This window comes from Cyanistes caeruleus, chromosome 15 (genome assembly GCF_971803275.1).
Source record: "Cyanistes caeruleus chromosome 15, bCyaCae1.hap1.1, whole genome shotgun sequence".
In the NCBI taxonomy this organism is placed as follows: Eukaryota; Metazoa; Chordata; class Aves; order Passeriformes; family Paridae; genus Cyanistes; species Cyanistes caeruleus.
The window spans coordinates 5,360,720-5,376,645 of NC_141715.1; the positions used below are offsets into that span (position 1 = coordinate 5,360,720).

The 15,926-nt window shown below is 51.0% G+C and overlaps 1 protein-coding gene across 12 annotated transcripts in view; it reads right to left on the reverse strand.

The window, feature by feature from the left end:
• LARP1 (La ribonucleoprotein 1, translational regulator) overlaps nucleotides 1–15,926 on the reverse strand; it is a 44,614-nt gene that overhangs the window by 16,044 nt on the left and 12,644 nt on the right. For 4 of the 12 annotated variants that reach the window (XM_086852010.1, XM_086852011.1, XM_086852014.1 and 1 more), the window contains exon 2: nucleotides 12,496–12,522. In XM_086852010.1, coding sequence (XP_086708136.1) covers nucleotides 12,496–12,522 — 27 coding nt within the window. Of the gene's footprint in view, nucleotides 1–483; nucleotides 1,165–6,010; nucleotides 6,402–7,146; nucleotides 7,305–12,495; nucleotides 12,523–14,789; nucleotides 15,020–15,926 lie in introns of those variants that run through there. The other 8 variants (XM_086852015.1, XM_086852018.1, XM_086852021.1 and 5 more) reach the window with 8 other exon arrangements.

A 15,926-nucleotide genomic window follows, 5' to 3' on the forward strand; every position in this document is an offset into this window, starting at 1 on the left:
GCTGTCCAATACAGGTGGCCCAGAGATGGACTTTTAACCCCATCCTGCTGCAGGAAGGCACTCCCTGCCTTACCTCTGCCCTCCCCTCTTGCCTGCCAGGGAGGAGGAGGGGGGGAAAGGAGCTCAGCTCATGCTGCAAAGCACCCACAGAACAGCAAAACAAACATGGCCTTGAAAAGCCAAGACCCATCACAGCACCTGAGGCCGATGCTCCCCAGGGAGCAGAGCAGGGCTCTGACAGAGGGATGCAAAAGTCTGTGGCTGCTGAATTCTGGTTTGAAGTCAGGCATCCCAGCAGGACAGGAAGTTCAAGAGAGGAAACGTAGAGAGAGAATGAGCCAGATACATTAAGTGCCTAAATCCTGCTACAGCCGAAAGTATTTAGGCACTCAAGCACCTCTGGGGTGTTTTAACACATTAGAGTGAGACTGTTGGGGTTCACGCCACCACAGACTTCACAGCAAGTCAAGATCTCAACCTCACCATGGCCCATTTTGGCTCCAGCTCACACACCACCTCCTTACAAGAAGAAATGAATTCAGCTTGCTTTGTCCCTCAGGTCTGGCTGCAAAGTCTCTGATCAGGCTTACACAGGGCATGCAGAGTCCAAGCAACAGAGCAGCACAACTCTGCCTAACACAAACAGCCCCACAAGGACCACGGATGAGGGTCTCCTCCAGGACACTGGTGCTCCACCTGGGCCCTGCCCCAAAGGGCAGCCCATGCCAGGCTCCTGCAGCAAGGATTTCTGCTGACTCACTGGCTTTGCTTAGAAGAAAAGCAGCCCTGACTGGGGTAGGGTGAGGGTGGGAGGATCTGCACAGGCTATCTGGGGATGCCCCGGGAAACACCCTGAGTAGCCTACTCAGCTCTACTCAAAGCTGCCTTTGATCTCCTTCGAAAGGCTGGACAACTTTGCCTAGATGATCAAAACCGGTCCCCTTCTGAGGCTCAAAACCAGTGATTCATCCTGGCCTTGCTCAGAGTTGGAGGCTTTGAAGTGTCAATAAGGCAGAGTCAGCCATGGCAGGACAGAGCCACGTGCACTCTCCTTCCCCAGTTCTGCTCTCTACAGCTCCTGCATGGGGATTTCAACCCCAAAAGAATCCAAGCTGGGTCCCTGGATCCTCCCCTTTTCCCCCAGGACCTCCCCAACCCACCTGCAGTGCCTCCCTTCATGAGCAGCAGCAGTCCCACGTGTCCCTCATTTGTCCCACGTGTCCCTCATTTATTCCATGTGCACTTCATTGAGAATCCTGGCTCCACGACACAAAGCTTGCCAGAAGGCTTTTAAACTTCCCTGCTAGTGTAGGAAGAGCCAGCACTTTCAAAACAGCCCCCAAAATCTTCCACTTAACGCCCACAGATGTCACCAACTAAATATAGGCAAAAGGCACCAGGAGCTACAGCACAAACCCACATCCAGCGCAGTTTTCCATAGATACAGAGGACCCCTGCCTGCTCCAGCAGCACTGACGGGACTGGCACAGCCCGCCGAGGCTCTGGGGCTGGGGGACAGCAGGGCTCCCTCTCTCCCTGCCAGGATCCCAGCCAGGCGCCTGCTCCCACCGCAGCACAGCCCCAGCGCTCACAGCAATGGCAGCTGGCCCTTTCCTCCAGCTGCTTCACCTCAGGAGCCCTCAAAGCCTTGGAAGTTCTTGTGCTTTTCTTTGGGAACCAGGCAAAGAGAGGGGCCTCACAAACAGCAATGAAAGGGGATGAAGGGGCAGAGGCTGCAGGGGCAGGTGCCGCAGACTCCATCGTCTCTGCGGGGGAGGGAGGAGATTGTTTAAAACAAGTTCTGCCGCTTTCCTTATCTGCAAGATATGAACAGGGATCCCTTATCTCGCTGAGGTGCTGAGAAGACTAATTAGCATTTGCAGAGCACTGCGGAAGACAAAACACAAAGCAAAGGGCTGCAGCCCGGCAGGGAGGGAGGGAGGGGGAGAGGGAGGCTGCTTGGGCTGGTGCTGCGGGCATGTGGAGCATGGATGGAGCTGAGATCCAGCAATTCACAGTGGAGACCAAAGCAGGAGACCAAGAGGGTGTGACTGTGCTGGTGGACACATGGCCAGACACAGCACCTGCTGAGCCAGGACCACGGCAAGCAGAGGTCATGCCCGCCTGGCATCTTCCAGGGCACAGCAACAGAACCAAGGGCACCAGAAACACATTTTGTGGTCCTCAGCTGAAAAGACCCCCTGCAGGAAAACCTCAGTGCATCAGCCTGGGAAGTGGAGAGCAAGAGAGCGCTGCTCATCCCATGCAGGAGCTCAGCACAAGCAGCGAGGGACACTGGATACTGCCTTGGTGCACAGCCGAGCCTTTAGAAGCTGCTGACAGATGTCTCAGACCTCTGGGCGTCTCACAACCCTCCTTTTGCATCTGTTTGGTGGCAGCAATTAATTTCAGTTCCACTAGCAGTGCCTGACCACCTCCTTGAACACAGGGCCTCTCTGTGTGAGGGGACAGACAAAACAGCTGCAGCAGGAGCCAGGGCTTTAGTGGTGTGAGGCTGGCACAGGGACAGCGGGCAGGGAAGCAAGGAGCAGCTTTGCCTGCGGCCACAGAGCAGATGCTGGCACAGCCAAGAACAGAAAAGCAGGTCTCGAGTTTTGATCTGCTGCCTGCGGCCAGAACCTGATCATTTGCCCAGCCATAGGGTTGCCCAGCCACGAGGAGATTATTCCTTAGCAACCAAGGGGATGAGGCACAGGTGGGAGCACCCACAGCAGCCTCAATGCTGCCATCACAGCCAAACCCTGCCCGTGGCCGTGCCACAGCCAGAGCACTCGCTGGCCTTGGACACTCACTCCCCAATGCACCTGACGAACACCAAGGGCAAGGCTGTGCAGACACCTTGTGCTTTCCTGCAGCCCACACTTGGCTGGGGCATGGAGCCCTGGGCCGGGAGGCTCACAGGGGCATCCAGGTGAGCAAACGCTTCTTCTTCGGAAGAAGAGCCCTTGCACAAGGACCAGACAAGACAGACTGATGGCAGATCCACAGCTAAGTGTCACTCCACCTCAACAGGGACACATGACATAAGACCACTGAGCTCAGCCAAGGAGACATATCTACTACCTTATCTGGGAAAATGAAACCAAACACCCAGCAACTGTTTCCTGCCTTTCCTTGCATCCAATTGAATTTATAATGGAATTTTAGAGAAGGTAAATGAAGAGAGGGAATAAATCTGCAGTGCTGGGCATAGACCTAGCATTACTGGAGAAACACCTGTAACTATAGCAAGAATGCTGTAATGCCTGCTCCAGGTGTACCACTCATGCAATGCAGACAAGGGCTCCCAGAACCCCAGCAGCAGCTGGGCAGCCTCAGAGAGCTGCTCAGGCTCCCAGCAGGAATGCAGAGTCCTCAGCTCTGGCGCACTGTCCCTGACACAGCACCCCCTCCTTACCCAGCAGCCAGGTCGACAGGAAGGAGCCATCCTGCTCCCTGCTCCACAGCCTGGCACCTACGAAAAACTGCTGATAAAGGTGATACCAAGCCAAAAGCCCGGACTTTGTGCTGAAGAGGCTGAGGCAGGGGCGCATGCTCTGTGCTGCACGTCCTGATGGGGCTGCAAGAGCCAAACCAATATCCTGAGTTTCCCCAGAACCCTGGCAAGAGCTCGAGGGTGCAGTGTGGGACAGACAGCCACATGCCCAGCAGTCCACCAGGATCCACTTCACTTTTCTGTCTCCAAACAATCCTCCCTCCTTCCCACACTCCACAGAACACTCTTGGCACATGTGAAGACTGTAAGTCACAACTTACACACCTGCTCTGGCATCGAGGTTTTTAAGTGAGAAAGAGCCAGTGCAGCTTGGGCAAGGGTGAGCTGGGAAAAATGTTTAAAAATGTTTCTGCGTGGGATTAACTGTTTTCCCAGGAGATAGATAGCTCCTTCAGAGTCATTTCCTGAGGGCAGGAGAGTTCCTTCTGGGGTACTGACACATAGGAAAGATGTGGTGAAACAGCACCAACCCACAAAGAAATTCCCATAAGACAGACCCAGTAGGCAACCAGCCACAGCCAGGCCTCCCAGGACCCTCTGTGGCTGCAAGAATCCCCTTCCTGGCCTGAAAGAAGACCTAGGGAGCCAACAGAGAACAGCTCCAAAGGTGCATCCCCACCTTCCCAACATGGGAAACTCAGGGCACCAGCCCTGTCCCTGTCCTTGCTCCAGGCAGTCTGATCTGCACAGCAGCAGGAGCATGACATGGATTCAGAGACTCCTGTGGCACTCATCACTGTCCATGCACTCAGCTCAGGACTTGGAGTCTGAGCCTGCCCAAGCCATCAGAGGACACAGCTGGTGAGCTTCATGTCCACCAGCAGCACACAGAGACATTTGCAGGACCACTCCTGCAGGCCAGATGTGACCTGCATGCCAACAACAGCAGCCTGCCTCTCACAGACAGTGACAAAGCTCTTTTCTTTTTGAGTCCATCCCAAAGAGGACCCCCTGAAGTTACAGGCAGAGAAGCCCTGAAGGATGGGCAAACACTTTATGCCCCTTTTGTGGATGCTGCACCCATTTTAACATCAGCAGGAGTCTGTGGCGGGCAACACACCCTTGCTGTAAAGGGGCTGGGAAGCACTGGGAGATCCGAGGGGACATCAGCCTCCCCAGGGAGCCATCTGGTAGCACCCCTGTGTGCAGAGGTGCAGATACCCCCAGAGACCAATCAGGAGATCCAGCTCTGCCCTGCCTCTCAAGGAGCTGCTCCCAGCACGGCCTCAGCCGTGTGCCAGGGCTGAGATGGGAAACACTTGTCGCTGCAGCTCCACACATGAGCGGAAAAGCCTGGGATTTATAGCACTGACTGCTTGGCATGCTCACATTTTGCTGAAGGCATCACAAGGCACACAGAGGCAGAAAGGTTCAGGACAGGCTTAGCCCACAGACTGCATCTCCTCTAGGTTTGCAATGTTTTACAGCTCTACCTCCCACCAAATCACAGTTGCAGTCGGAGGAGCGCGAGTGTACGGAGGGGGAAACAAGGGAGCACTGGATGGAGTTCTCCAAAAGCTTTAAATGAGTTGTTATCACAAGGACATCTTCCAGCACACACGGGTTGGTGTCTCCACAACAGGGGCTCCCACCTGCTCCTGGGGACTGCAGAGAACCACAGTCAGCCCCATCGCCTGCAGCACATGGTCTCACAGCTCCCAGTGGGCAGCGTGTGGTGTGGCCTCACTTACAAAGGCAAGAGGAATATCTGCAACAACTCAGCAATACCAGAAGTCTCCTGTACATGCAAGAAAAACTGCAGGAGAATGGCCAAGGTCAGGACCAAGCAGAAGACTGGATCCTTAAGGTGGATGGCTGAGCAGGATTCAGGCTTGTAAAGCACATGGGAAGCCTGCTCAGCTGGAGCAGGAGATAAGCTGCAGGTACCATGGCTCAAAGCCTTCCAAGCAATTTTCCACAGCTCCTCAGTATAAGCTCCACCGTACAAGCCCTACTGTAACAGCAAAGGAAGCAAGGAGCTGCCTACACCTCACTGCAATGTAAGCTCTGCAACTGCTGCAAAGATCACTCGCTAAAAATAACTTCAGAAAGGGCATCTGACAGCTCCACAGAGAGCATGAGAACACTCCCACCTGGGTGTCCTAGGCAGCTCCAGGAGCTCAGGAGTTTGCCCTGGAAAAGTGCAGGGAGGGAGGCTGGGGTACAGGCAGGTAGAGCACTGTCACAGGCTGAGTTACAATCCCAGTTCTCCAAGCCCTCACATCCCTCAGATGACACTCTTGAAAGCCCTGGAACGGGAGGAGCAGCTCAAGACACGCGCAGAGCCCATCTCTGCTGACAGCACAAATGGGCAGCACAGACCCTCACAGCAAGCAGGGGCTTCAGTCAGACCACAGCCCTCCTCATGGGGCTGAGGAACAACACTGCTCCTTTAAACACACAAAGTGCTACAAGCTCTACACATATGCATTATCTGCAGGGTCTGACATTCATTTCCAGAGCTAATGAGGGGGAGGAACGGTATGGACTTACCAAAAATGCATGATCATCTTCACTGCAGCCTCTCAGTCCAAGACAGAAACGCTTCAACTTGTGACCAAGCTACACTCCAGGAGGAACGAGTTAGGAAACGCCAACAGGCATTTCTAACATCAACAGTGTCAGTGAGGGCACCCTGGATTCTTCCTGGCACAGACAGCTACTACTAAAGGTAGCAAATGAACTGCCTCTTAAGGGCGAGTGACATCTTTCCACTGCCTTTTCAAGCAAACCCCTTCCCTGAAGAGGATTTCTAGGAAACTCCTGACACACAATCCATGCTCACAGCCCTCCACAGGATTCCTCAGACGCCAGGCACATACAGAATGAGAGGGCACATGAACCACCTTCCACCCAGTTTTCTCCAAAAAATAATTAAAAGAAAGAATCCTTAAACCAAGGATTGTCTCCAGGGGAAACCAATGGCTCCCAGAAACCAAGCAGCATCGCACAGGGGACACAGCCAAGGTCACCCAGCTGACCAGACTTCAGAAACTGTCAAAATGAGGAAGTTGGGCTGGCTCAGGCCCCCACAGCTGCTGAGCCACCCTGCTCTGAGGAGGGAAAAGGCACCCAGCACCTCTGCAGGAGAGGCTATCCAGCACCAGTACCTGACCCAGTACCTCTGGTGCAGACACATACCCCGCTGGCAGAACGTGTCACCAGCAATTCCTCTGCCGGCATGGAAGGCAGAAAAGGCTTCAAGGACACCTGCAAACACTCTGCCAGGTTAAATAGTTCAGGGAGAGGGGCTGGAAAAGCCGGAGGAGCTCCAGGGAAAACACCGCGTCAGTCTGGGACCCTGAGAAAAGGCACGAGTTGATCCAGCTGCCGCTCCAGGCACGAGGTACAGCAAGGACACCTCAGCACTAGGACAGGAGGGCACCTGAGGCAAGGCTGCAGGGGCCCAGGGTATGCAAGTGAGCCAAACTGTGGAGGAGATGGAGGGTCAGGCCCTCCTCCAAGCCAGCTCAGAGACCAGCTGATAGTTCATGACCTAAAAACTGAAATCAGTAGTGGGGGAGAGGGAGGATTGACATGAACAGGAACTACAGGACAGCAAGGGCAGACACCAGGCAAGACTCACAACTCCTTATAAAACAGTAAAAAAGCCAACCCAACCCACTCACCTTTGGGGACAACTGATTTGCAAATTAAAAGGGGGTGTCCTCACACCAGGAGGGATCAGGAGCAGTTTCCTCCGCTGCACGGTTCTGCCGGGCTCTCATGAAAAGCTGGTTAACAGTTAATTATTACCCATTCAGATACTCGATCCCCTACTCTGACTGCTGCCGGCTGGGAGGGATAAGACCATCACGTGATGCAAAAATCCCGACCTTATGAAAGCACGGGCAACTATATTTAGTTGGAAAAACGATGACCTAGCGAGCCTGCTCCTCCCTGGCCCCCCCTCGGAGGAGCCGACCTGCCTCCTCCCAGGATCCTACCTCCATGGCACCCGGGAAGTTGTAATACTTAAACCAGGGACACCGGGCACGGAGCGAGCCCTGTGTGCACATCCAGGCTATCTGGGGTGGAGGGGCCAGAGCAGCACACAGCCTGGGCTGGGGGGACCCTCCCTCCCCATCCTCAGTGCTCTGCAGCAGGTCACCTTGTCAGCAGCAAAAGCTGATAAGCACCAAGAGCAACAAACAGGGGCCTAACCCAAGGTCCTGGACCTTATCTTGAAAGCAGGAGGCACACTGGGAACCTGACCAGTGTGACCAACACAGGAGACACATTCAGCAGCCACGCTCCAGCTGCTTGCTTCTCCATGCCCAGGGCTGGTGATGCCCAGAGTTGGTGACAGGAGTTTGCCCCCCTGGATCAGTCTACCCCTCTCTCCTCAGGACAGCTGGTGAACAAGACAGACACCGCTGTGCTGAGAACCAAGTGGGAGCTGTGGAGAGATGGCCCTGGAAAAAAGGAGCAACAACAAAACCCAAGAGCATCACCTGCTCCCTTTGCAGTGAAAGAGCTTCAAAGCAGATGAAAAACAAAAAGCCTGAGGACCAGACATCATTAATCTCTTGACATTAGCAGAAGGGTGCTCTCTGCCTGGATCCTGCTGTGGCTGACGAGACAGCGCAGCCAGCGGCACTCCTGGCACGAGTGAGAGGAGGTCACTGCATCCCTGCCCAACCTGTGCTGACACAATCCCTTTAATGGCCGTCAGCCTCTTCTGCAGCTGCATCTGGGGACTTGGAAGCTGACAAAACCCTTCCTGGGAAGCATCTGCTACGTCTCACTGTAAATATTTAACAACGGAGAGACAGGAATCGAGAGCCAAGCGCCTGCAGAGAGACCCTCCAGCTCCAAGCGTTCACACTGTCTAGGAGGAGACTGTGCAGCTCCCACTGTGCCAGTGGAGGGGGAGAAGGGTTGTACAAGGCAAAAGTGCAAACTCTGCACAAAACATGCCTCTGGAAAACCTGTCATCTCAAAGAACAGAATGGGTTTCCAGAAAGGAGACTGTGACATAATTCAAATAACATCATTCAGAGTTCCTCCTGCTGCGATTCCTGTACCTTCCTGGCTACTTTTGCAGAGGCACTCCTGCAGGACCAGAGTGTCCCCTGAGCAGTGGCCACTTGCTAAGTGACCACTTAACCTTGCCCTCAGCCTGCATAGCTGCAGACCTGCCTCCCTGACTGCATAGAACAAGAAGAGACTGAGCAACAGCTCAGCTTGTGAGGTCAAGGAAGACAAAAGCCAGCATCATGCAGAAATCCATCTCCATCTCCTGGGGCAGAGGAAAGTAATAGTGCTTTGGTGGTAGGAGCAGGAGCAGCAAACTTTCCCAGGAATTTAGGGAGGTCATACCTAGGTCTCCCACTAAGCAGGGTGTCTCCACAAATATGCTGAAGAAAACATAACCACCTGGATTAAACTGAGCACAGGTATGGGGGCTTCCTCCTGTTGGTGAATCCAGAGCATTAAACCCATGTCAAGGCACTCAAACATCCCTGTGATCTTTGAGAGGAAGCAGAAGGGCTTCTTTTTGTGCTACTTCAGTATCACTGCACATCAGCTGAGAAGATTTCAGGGCATGCTTTTCCCAGCAGAAGATACACCATCCTCACTTATCTCCCCAAATTTAAACGAGATGCAGTGACATTCCAGGTTTTTCTAAATACTTCCTTCCTGGGTTCACAATCACATAAATCCTGCTGCATGAACCACACTAATAAATCTAATTCCAGTGCTACAGGTGGCTGCCTCCCATGTCAATATAGAGCATAAAAGAGTACAACACCCTAATCAGACTAAGTCTTCCCAAAGGAGTCAGGAATACCCAATTACAAAAGAGTGCAACATAGCAGTTTCCTAATTTAAAGATCCATCTCCCCTCATTTTATTTCTAAAGGATTAAAACCCACTTCCTTACAGTGGTAACACCACCCTCATCTCTTTATGGAAAACTTCATAGCATTTAATTCAAAGAGGCATTTATAAACTCAAGAAAGATATCTCAGACACTGCTGACATTGTACAAAATGATCAGGTCAGGGTGCAGCAGATGAAAAAAGTCATCAGGAGTGGTGAAACCAAGACAGAGCATCAATTGCTGCTCTGTTGAACACCAGCGCATCCACAACTGCACCCTGCAGTCAGCTTCAACAAGGGCACAGGGCTGTTACAGCTGCTCAAAGAAAAGCAATTAAACCACCCAGAGGCAGCTCCTCAAGAGGTGAGACTAAAAAGGCTGGGATCCTCCACCACAGAGAGGAGGAGGGCTGGCTGCAGCATGTAGGAGGCCAGGAGGGCACAGGCACAGCACACTAAGCTAGCAGGAGATCAACTTGAAGTGACAGAAGTATTGCCTGCCAGAGCAGGCAGCAAATCTCATAGTATCATGTCCTGAGAGCTGAACAGCATCAGCTGTCTGACAGAAGAGTTTGGTGTTCACAGTGAAGTTGTCCAGAGACATATGTCTGCAAATGTGCCCTCCCAGTCCTCTTCAGCAGAAGTGGGAATGTGTGTCCCTCAGCCCACCAAGCCCAACCCTGCGTCTCTCAAGGGTGTTGAAGTCTCTCAGCTTTCCACCCAATGGTTTGAAATGGCTTCTTCTGCAAAGCACCCTACAGCTGCCAAATCCTGGCTGTGGGACGTGGGAGGGGACTGAGGCACTGCTGTGCCAGACAGAAGGAAAGTGAGGCCTCTCTCCAACAACTGCTTTATTTGCAAACACTATTAGGTAACTGGGACACTGGTGTGCCTCCACCTCCATAGCACTGGCACGTGACATGGGGATGATCCAGGCTGAGGATCCAGGCTGCTGCCAGCATCCTTATGCTAACAAGCAGGAACATGCTCTGGGGCAAGCTACAGCTACTGTGCCTACAAAATGGCTGAATTTTGGCTCAGGCACCCCACCTATGCAATTCCCAACCCTGATACTGCGACTCGGCATCTTCCATCACTCTGCTAACCATTTCCTTGGGGAAGACCAACAGACTTCTCACTCAGTGGAAAACCAGCCATATAGACCCACCTGACTTCACAAGATTAAGCTTAAAGAATAGATCCCTGCCACATGGGATGCTCTGGTGACCAGAGTAAATCAACTCATTCAATAACCTCAGCAATGAAAAGGAGATGAGGGAGTCAAACCCAACAGCCTCAGGAGTGCACTACAGTTCTAGTGGCAGGAGCAATGCCAGTCTGACTTTGCCTGCTGCCTTCACACTTCACTGTGTTTTGACATACCAGGGCTTCCAGATAAGCTTAGTGCATGGGAAGAAAAAGCATGGCACCAGCTTTTCTAGAAAAAGGCATGAGAAAGACTGCAGTGTCCTGTGCGGCCACCATTTAGAGGAATCCTGTTTAAGCTTTAACTTATCTCCTAAGAAACATACAGAATTGTGAAAAAAGCCCCAAGCTCTGTAAGTAATGTTTTCTGCAACACTGCTGACATGTAACAAACACTTTCTGAAGCGCTATCATCTGCTGCAGACACACACTCATGCCCCACCCTGGAGGCAGCTGTGCAAGGTCCCCAACCAGCTGGAGAACAGAGGATGGAGCAGTGCCAAGCAAAGGACATCTCTGAGTTCACAGCACCGGCAGACAAAACCCAATACCCAAAGAACACAAATCTTCAGCAAGGTGGAGAAAATCCTCCCACAAACTCAACAGATGGGCGTATATGTTTGCTCTTCAAAATCCTGATATTTCACTCTTACACATCAAGAAAGCAAGAAAATCATGAGGGACTTACAAATGAAAGAATCAAAATCTTAATCCAGTGCATCTAGTTGAACATCACAGCATTGCTAGCTGGCTAGAGCTCTGGAAATACATGCACAACGTCCATGCCTCTGTTCAGTTCAGCAAGCTGAATTATAGTGCCTCCAATGTTACACCAGACCACTCTAAACCAGTGAGTTATTCTTAATGAAATCAGCTTTAAGACACCAGACCTGACTTCCATACTTCCAATGCCTCCACCGCCAACAGCGATTTACCCTCAAGTTAACCATGAACTGGTGAAATGGGACCCCATGCAAAGCCAAAGGTGGACATCAGAAGTGGACACTGTGACATGCCTAGGGTGACACAAGGCCAAGTCAGGCACTGACTTCCACTCCCGGTGCCTTTGCTACGGCACATCCCCACATGGCACTACAGCTCAGAGATAACAGTGACTGATCACTGACTGATCTCAGTATCACTGGTTAAAACACAAACCTTTCCTTCAGTCTTGGCACTTCCACAACATCAGCCTGGATGAGGAGCTTCTGGCAACTTGGGAAAGGCAGGAATTGAGATCATCAATATCTGCTTCTGAAAACTACATTCCTTTCCTGATTTGAAGCCTCCATCCAGAGCAACCTCCCTCTCCCAGCAAGGCTGCACACGCCACTGTGGTGCCAGGAAGTTTTTGCTTTGCACTGATTGCAACACAGTGAGTAGTCCTTAACAGCAATACTCAACAGCAACGCACAGACTACAAGCCACAGGAGAGGTCTGTGTCTTCCCAAAGTACTGCAAATTCAAATATATATCCTCAGGTTCATAGACACATCCATCTGTATACAGGTAACACATAAACAACAACAATCTCAGTTACATTTGCATCTTGAATGTCAGTGTTTTCAATTATGTGTGATGACCAAGACCTACAAGTTCCCAAACTCTTTAACCCCGGACATCCAAATGTCCAAATATGCTACAATGAATGGGAGGAAAGAACCTTCCAGCTGTTTAGTCATCACTACATGAAAGCATAAAAGATGTCACTGCTATACAGGAACAACCAAACAGTAGATGTTTGGTTTTTGGGTGGGGTTTTTGTTGGGTTTTGTTTGTGGTTTGGTTTTGGATTTTTTTACATTAATGTCCATTGCATATTCCAGACTGTACATTGCAGGTATGAGTCCTCTAAGTCTGGTTAGCGCTGACTCTAAAGGAAGAGAAGTTCAGGGAAGGAAAGGGAGAAGGAGGTTTGAAGAACTCCATTTTTATTTAATACATACCAGACTGGCCGTCAGTTGGAAATATATCTGTAAAAGAAAAAAAATAAAAAAAATCAGTATTGGTTGCAGCTGGAGTGCAAATCATTATTTAAAAGGTCTCCTCTCTCAATTTGTTTGCTTTAGCTAAACAGAGGAAGTATTTTCTTAGTATCTCAAGTTAAACATCAATCCAGCTTGGAACCCACCTCAATTCAACCACTTGCTGTGCAAAAGATTTTGAAGGAGTCTATGTTTACCAGAATGTGCTGCTCTCATAAATAACCTTCTGTGTTGGCTTCTAGCAGACAGCAGTGCACACTAAAAACGCTGTTGAGATGTACAAAGAGCCACACAATAAGCTACTTGGTGGCACCCCACACACCCCCTGAACAGCCACATCAGATGGAAATGTACAGAGAACATCTAACAGGCAGCACAGGTGGAAGCCAAGGCAAAAGCCAAGTGAGCATTCTTCTGATTGTCCTTGGTTTTGCAGGCACAAGGGAAGCCAAGGTGGAAGCCAAAGCAAAAGCCAAGCAAGCATTCTTCTGATTGTCCTTGGTTTTGCAGGCATGAGCAACACCAGCAGCTGTGCCTGGCTTTACATCAGACACACACACCCATCATCAAATGGGCACCCAGGACCTTGGCACATCACCCATCACACCAGGAGAATCCTTTCCCAGCTCAGGAGTCTCTGTCAGCAGGCACAGGCCACTGCACAGGACAGATGGAGTCTTTGGGGTTCAGACCCCAAACCAGATTATTCAACCTCCCCAGTCCCCCGGGCTGTTTCCACTTAGAGGAACAGGCCTTTCTCTTGGAGGGCCTTATGGATTGCTGGGAAGATGTTTACTTAAGTAGCTGGAAGGACCTGACTTTTCATTTAAGGAGCGCACAGGACAGTGTGTGTGGAAAACCCCTGTTGATAAAGGCTTCCCTAGAAGATATGAAAACAACACTTTTCAGAGAGTAATACATTATATTTTCTTCAAGGATCCTGGAAGAGGAGGGGGAAGGAAGGCTGCCAGCAAGGCAAGGTCCTCCTGGGACAGGGGCAGGCCCCATGCTCTTGCTTATCAGCTACCCAAAACACACATTCAGCTGGAAAGTCACAACAGTTGCAGCAAGGACTACCCCTCAGGCAGGGCAATGCTCTCTGGCCTGGGCTTGGCTCATGCAAAAATACCCCTCTGCCAATATGACTTCTATTTCTCTTCCTTTCTCTTGCACCATGTTGAAAGCATTCTCAGGCAGGGACGCTTTCATCCCACAGACGAATGGGAAGAGCAAAAGGGAGCAAAAATACCCAGAAGTTAAATCGGGACTCTCTCTACCATTATTACAGTTATGGTCTGTGGGCATTTGAAGGCATGATATCAAGGACAGCCCAGCACATTCAGAACAGTTTCCAAGCACCAGTTTGGATCCTTTACAAGCTGCATGTTCTACTGGAATCCTGCACCAATCCCAAATGCATTTAAGCATCTTGTATTTCTGTATGGTCACTGAGGAGTTTAGGTTTCTACATCAGCAAGCTGAAACATCTTCACAGAATCATAAAATCATTAAGGTTTGAAAAGACCTTTAAGACCTCAAACAAGATATAATTTATTTCCGTAACTGGGATTCCCTGCAAAGGAACAAGGTGTAACACTGGTATCCTCCCATTTGGATCAGCTGTACCAGATGTTACCAAAACCAAAAATAAATACCACCACCACAGTGGTTGATAAAAAACTTCCTTTGTGCCAGACAGGAATTTAGCAAAGCCAGGCTTTGGCAAATGTTCCCCTTGCTGTACCCTGAGGGATGCAGCTCTCCAGTCTGCATTCCTCTCAAGCTGTCCCACCAACTCTTCATCAAACAGACACCACAGCAGAACCAGCCATTCACTACACATCCAGGCTCTATACACCACAAATGCCACCAAATCAGGCAGCAGCTGCAGGTGACCCCTCAGCAACATCTCCTATCAGACGTATCACCACCGCAACTCCAAACTCACACTCCCTCCCTCAAGGTCTCCTCTCAGCTCACTGCTGTATTCCCCACTGCCCTGTCCTGCTCTAGATGTGCAGCAAGGCTCTCTTGGCTCCTCCTGAGCTCAGCCACAACTCTAGAGCAGCTCTGCCACTACATTTACTAGAAAAGCAGTGACTCTACTCAGTGACTGAGGTCAGTAGGAAGCAAGGACCACATGTAATGGCCAAGGGCAGATACAGCTCACATTCACCTCAAGAAGTTTGCCAGGGCAATTCCTGTCTAAGAAAAACACATCCCGTGCTCAGTCCCCTTTTCTGGGAGAGGCTGACCTTGTCCAACTCATCGCACCTCTGACTAACACAGACGTGACTCCAAGCTCACCAGAGCAGACTGAGAACACTGGGCTTGCAGGCAGCTTTCCCCAGAGCTGTGAACGAGCACAGAGCAATCAGTCTGTGGGACTTGCTTTGAAAAATGGGGCTGCTGGGAGGACACATCTGAAGCAGCACTGGTCAGGGACCGGCAGGCACAACGACCCTTTGGGACACCTTTTCTGCCTGCAAGCACAAGTGACTTAAATTAAAAATTAGCCTGCCAATTAAGGGCAGCACCTCAGGTGCCCAAGAGAAGTCTAAATCAGGTAGTGCTTTCTTTTCCCAAGGAAGCCATGGTAGGGAAGCAGACAGAAACATGTGTGGCCAGCAGGTAAAACCCTGGGCTGCTCTCCAAGGAGTCCACCTCATACACTGCAGGACTGAGGCTGCCCATCCAGGTCAGCTCCCTCCCCAGCTCCCCCAAAGCTAAAACCCAAACACAAAAGACTGAGGCACAGAGATGTTTTTCTTTGCTCAAGGTCCCAACATAAAAAGGTGAATCCAGCAAACCAGCCCCACCAATTCCTCCCACCACACACACCTACTACCTCCCAAGGCACCCTGATGCCAGGTATCCCAACACTGGCCAAATGCTGCAGGACAATGCTTCACAGCAGCTCTCCATCATGCCATCAGCCACCTGCTCAGCAGCAGGCAATCCCTACATGGGACCCAGGCAGTCCTGCCCCTGCCTACACAACACCCTCCCAGCCATGCCTCCAGGCAGCCCAGTGGGAAGGAGCAAGAAATAACAGTATCGAAATGCAAATACAGACCCGTGAAATTTGGACCCTATGGTCTCACATTTCCTTCTCTTTCTTGCACGCAAACACTTTTGTTTCTCAGCACGCACCCAAAATTAAGAAGTCCTGGTGTCTGAACAAAGGGACTGCAGTCACCACGGGAACCAGTGATCTCTTCACCTCAGCACCAGTCTATGCAGAGCCAGGTATTTCCCAAGCCCCTGACCATTCTCCTCAGCCTGTACAGAATTCATATATTCTGCAACATCTCAATAGAAAAACACATTCTATGACTATTTCTTTCATTAGCAAAGCAGGGTGGAGGGCAGAGTGAGGAGGAGGAGGTCAG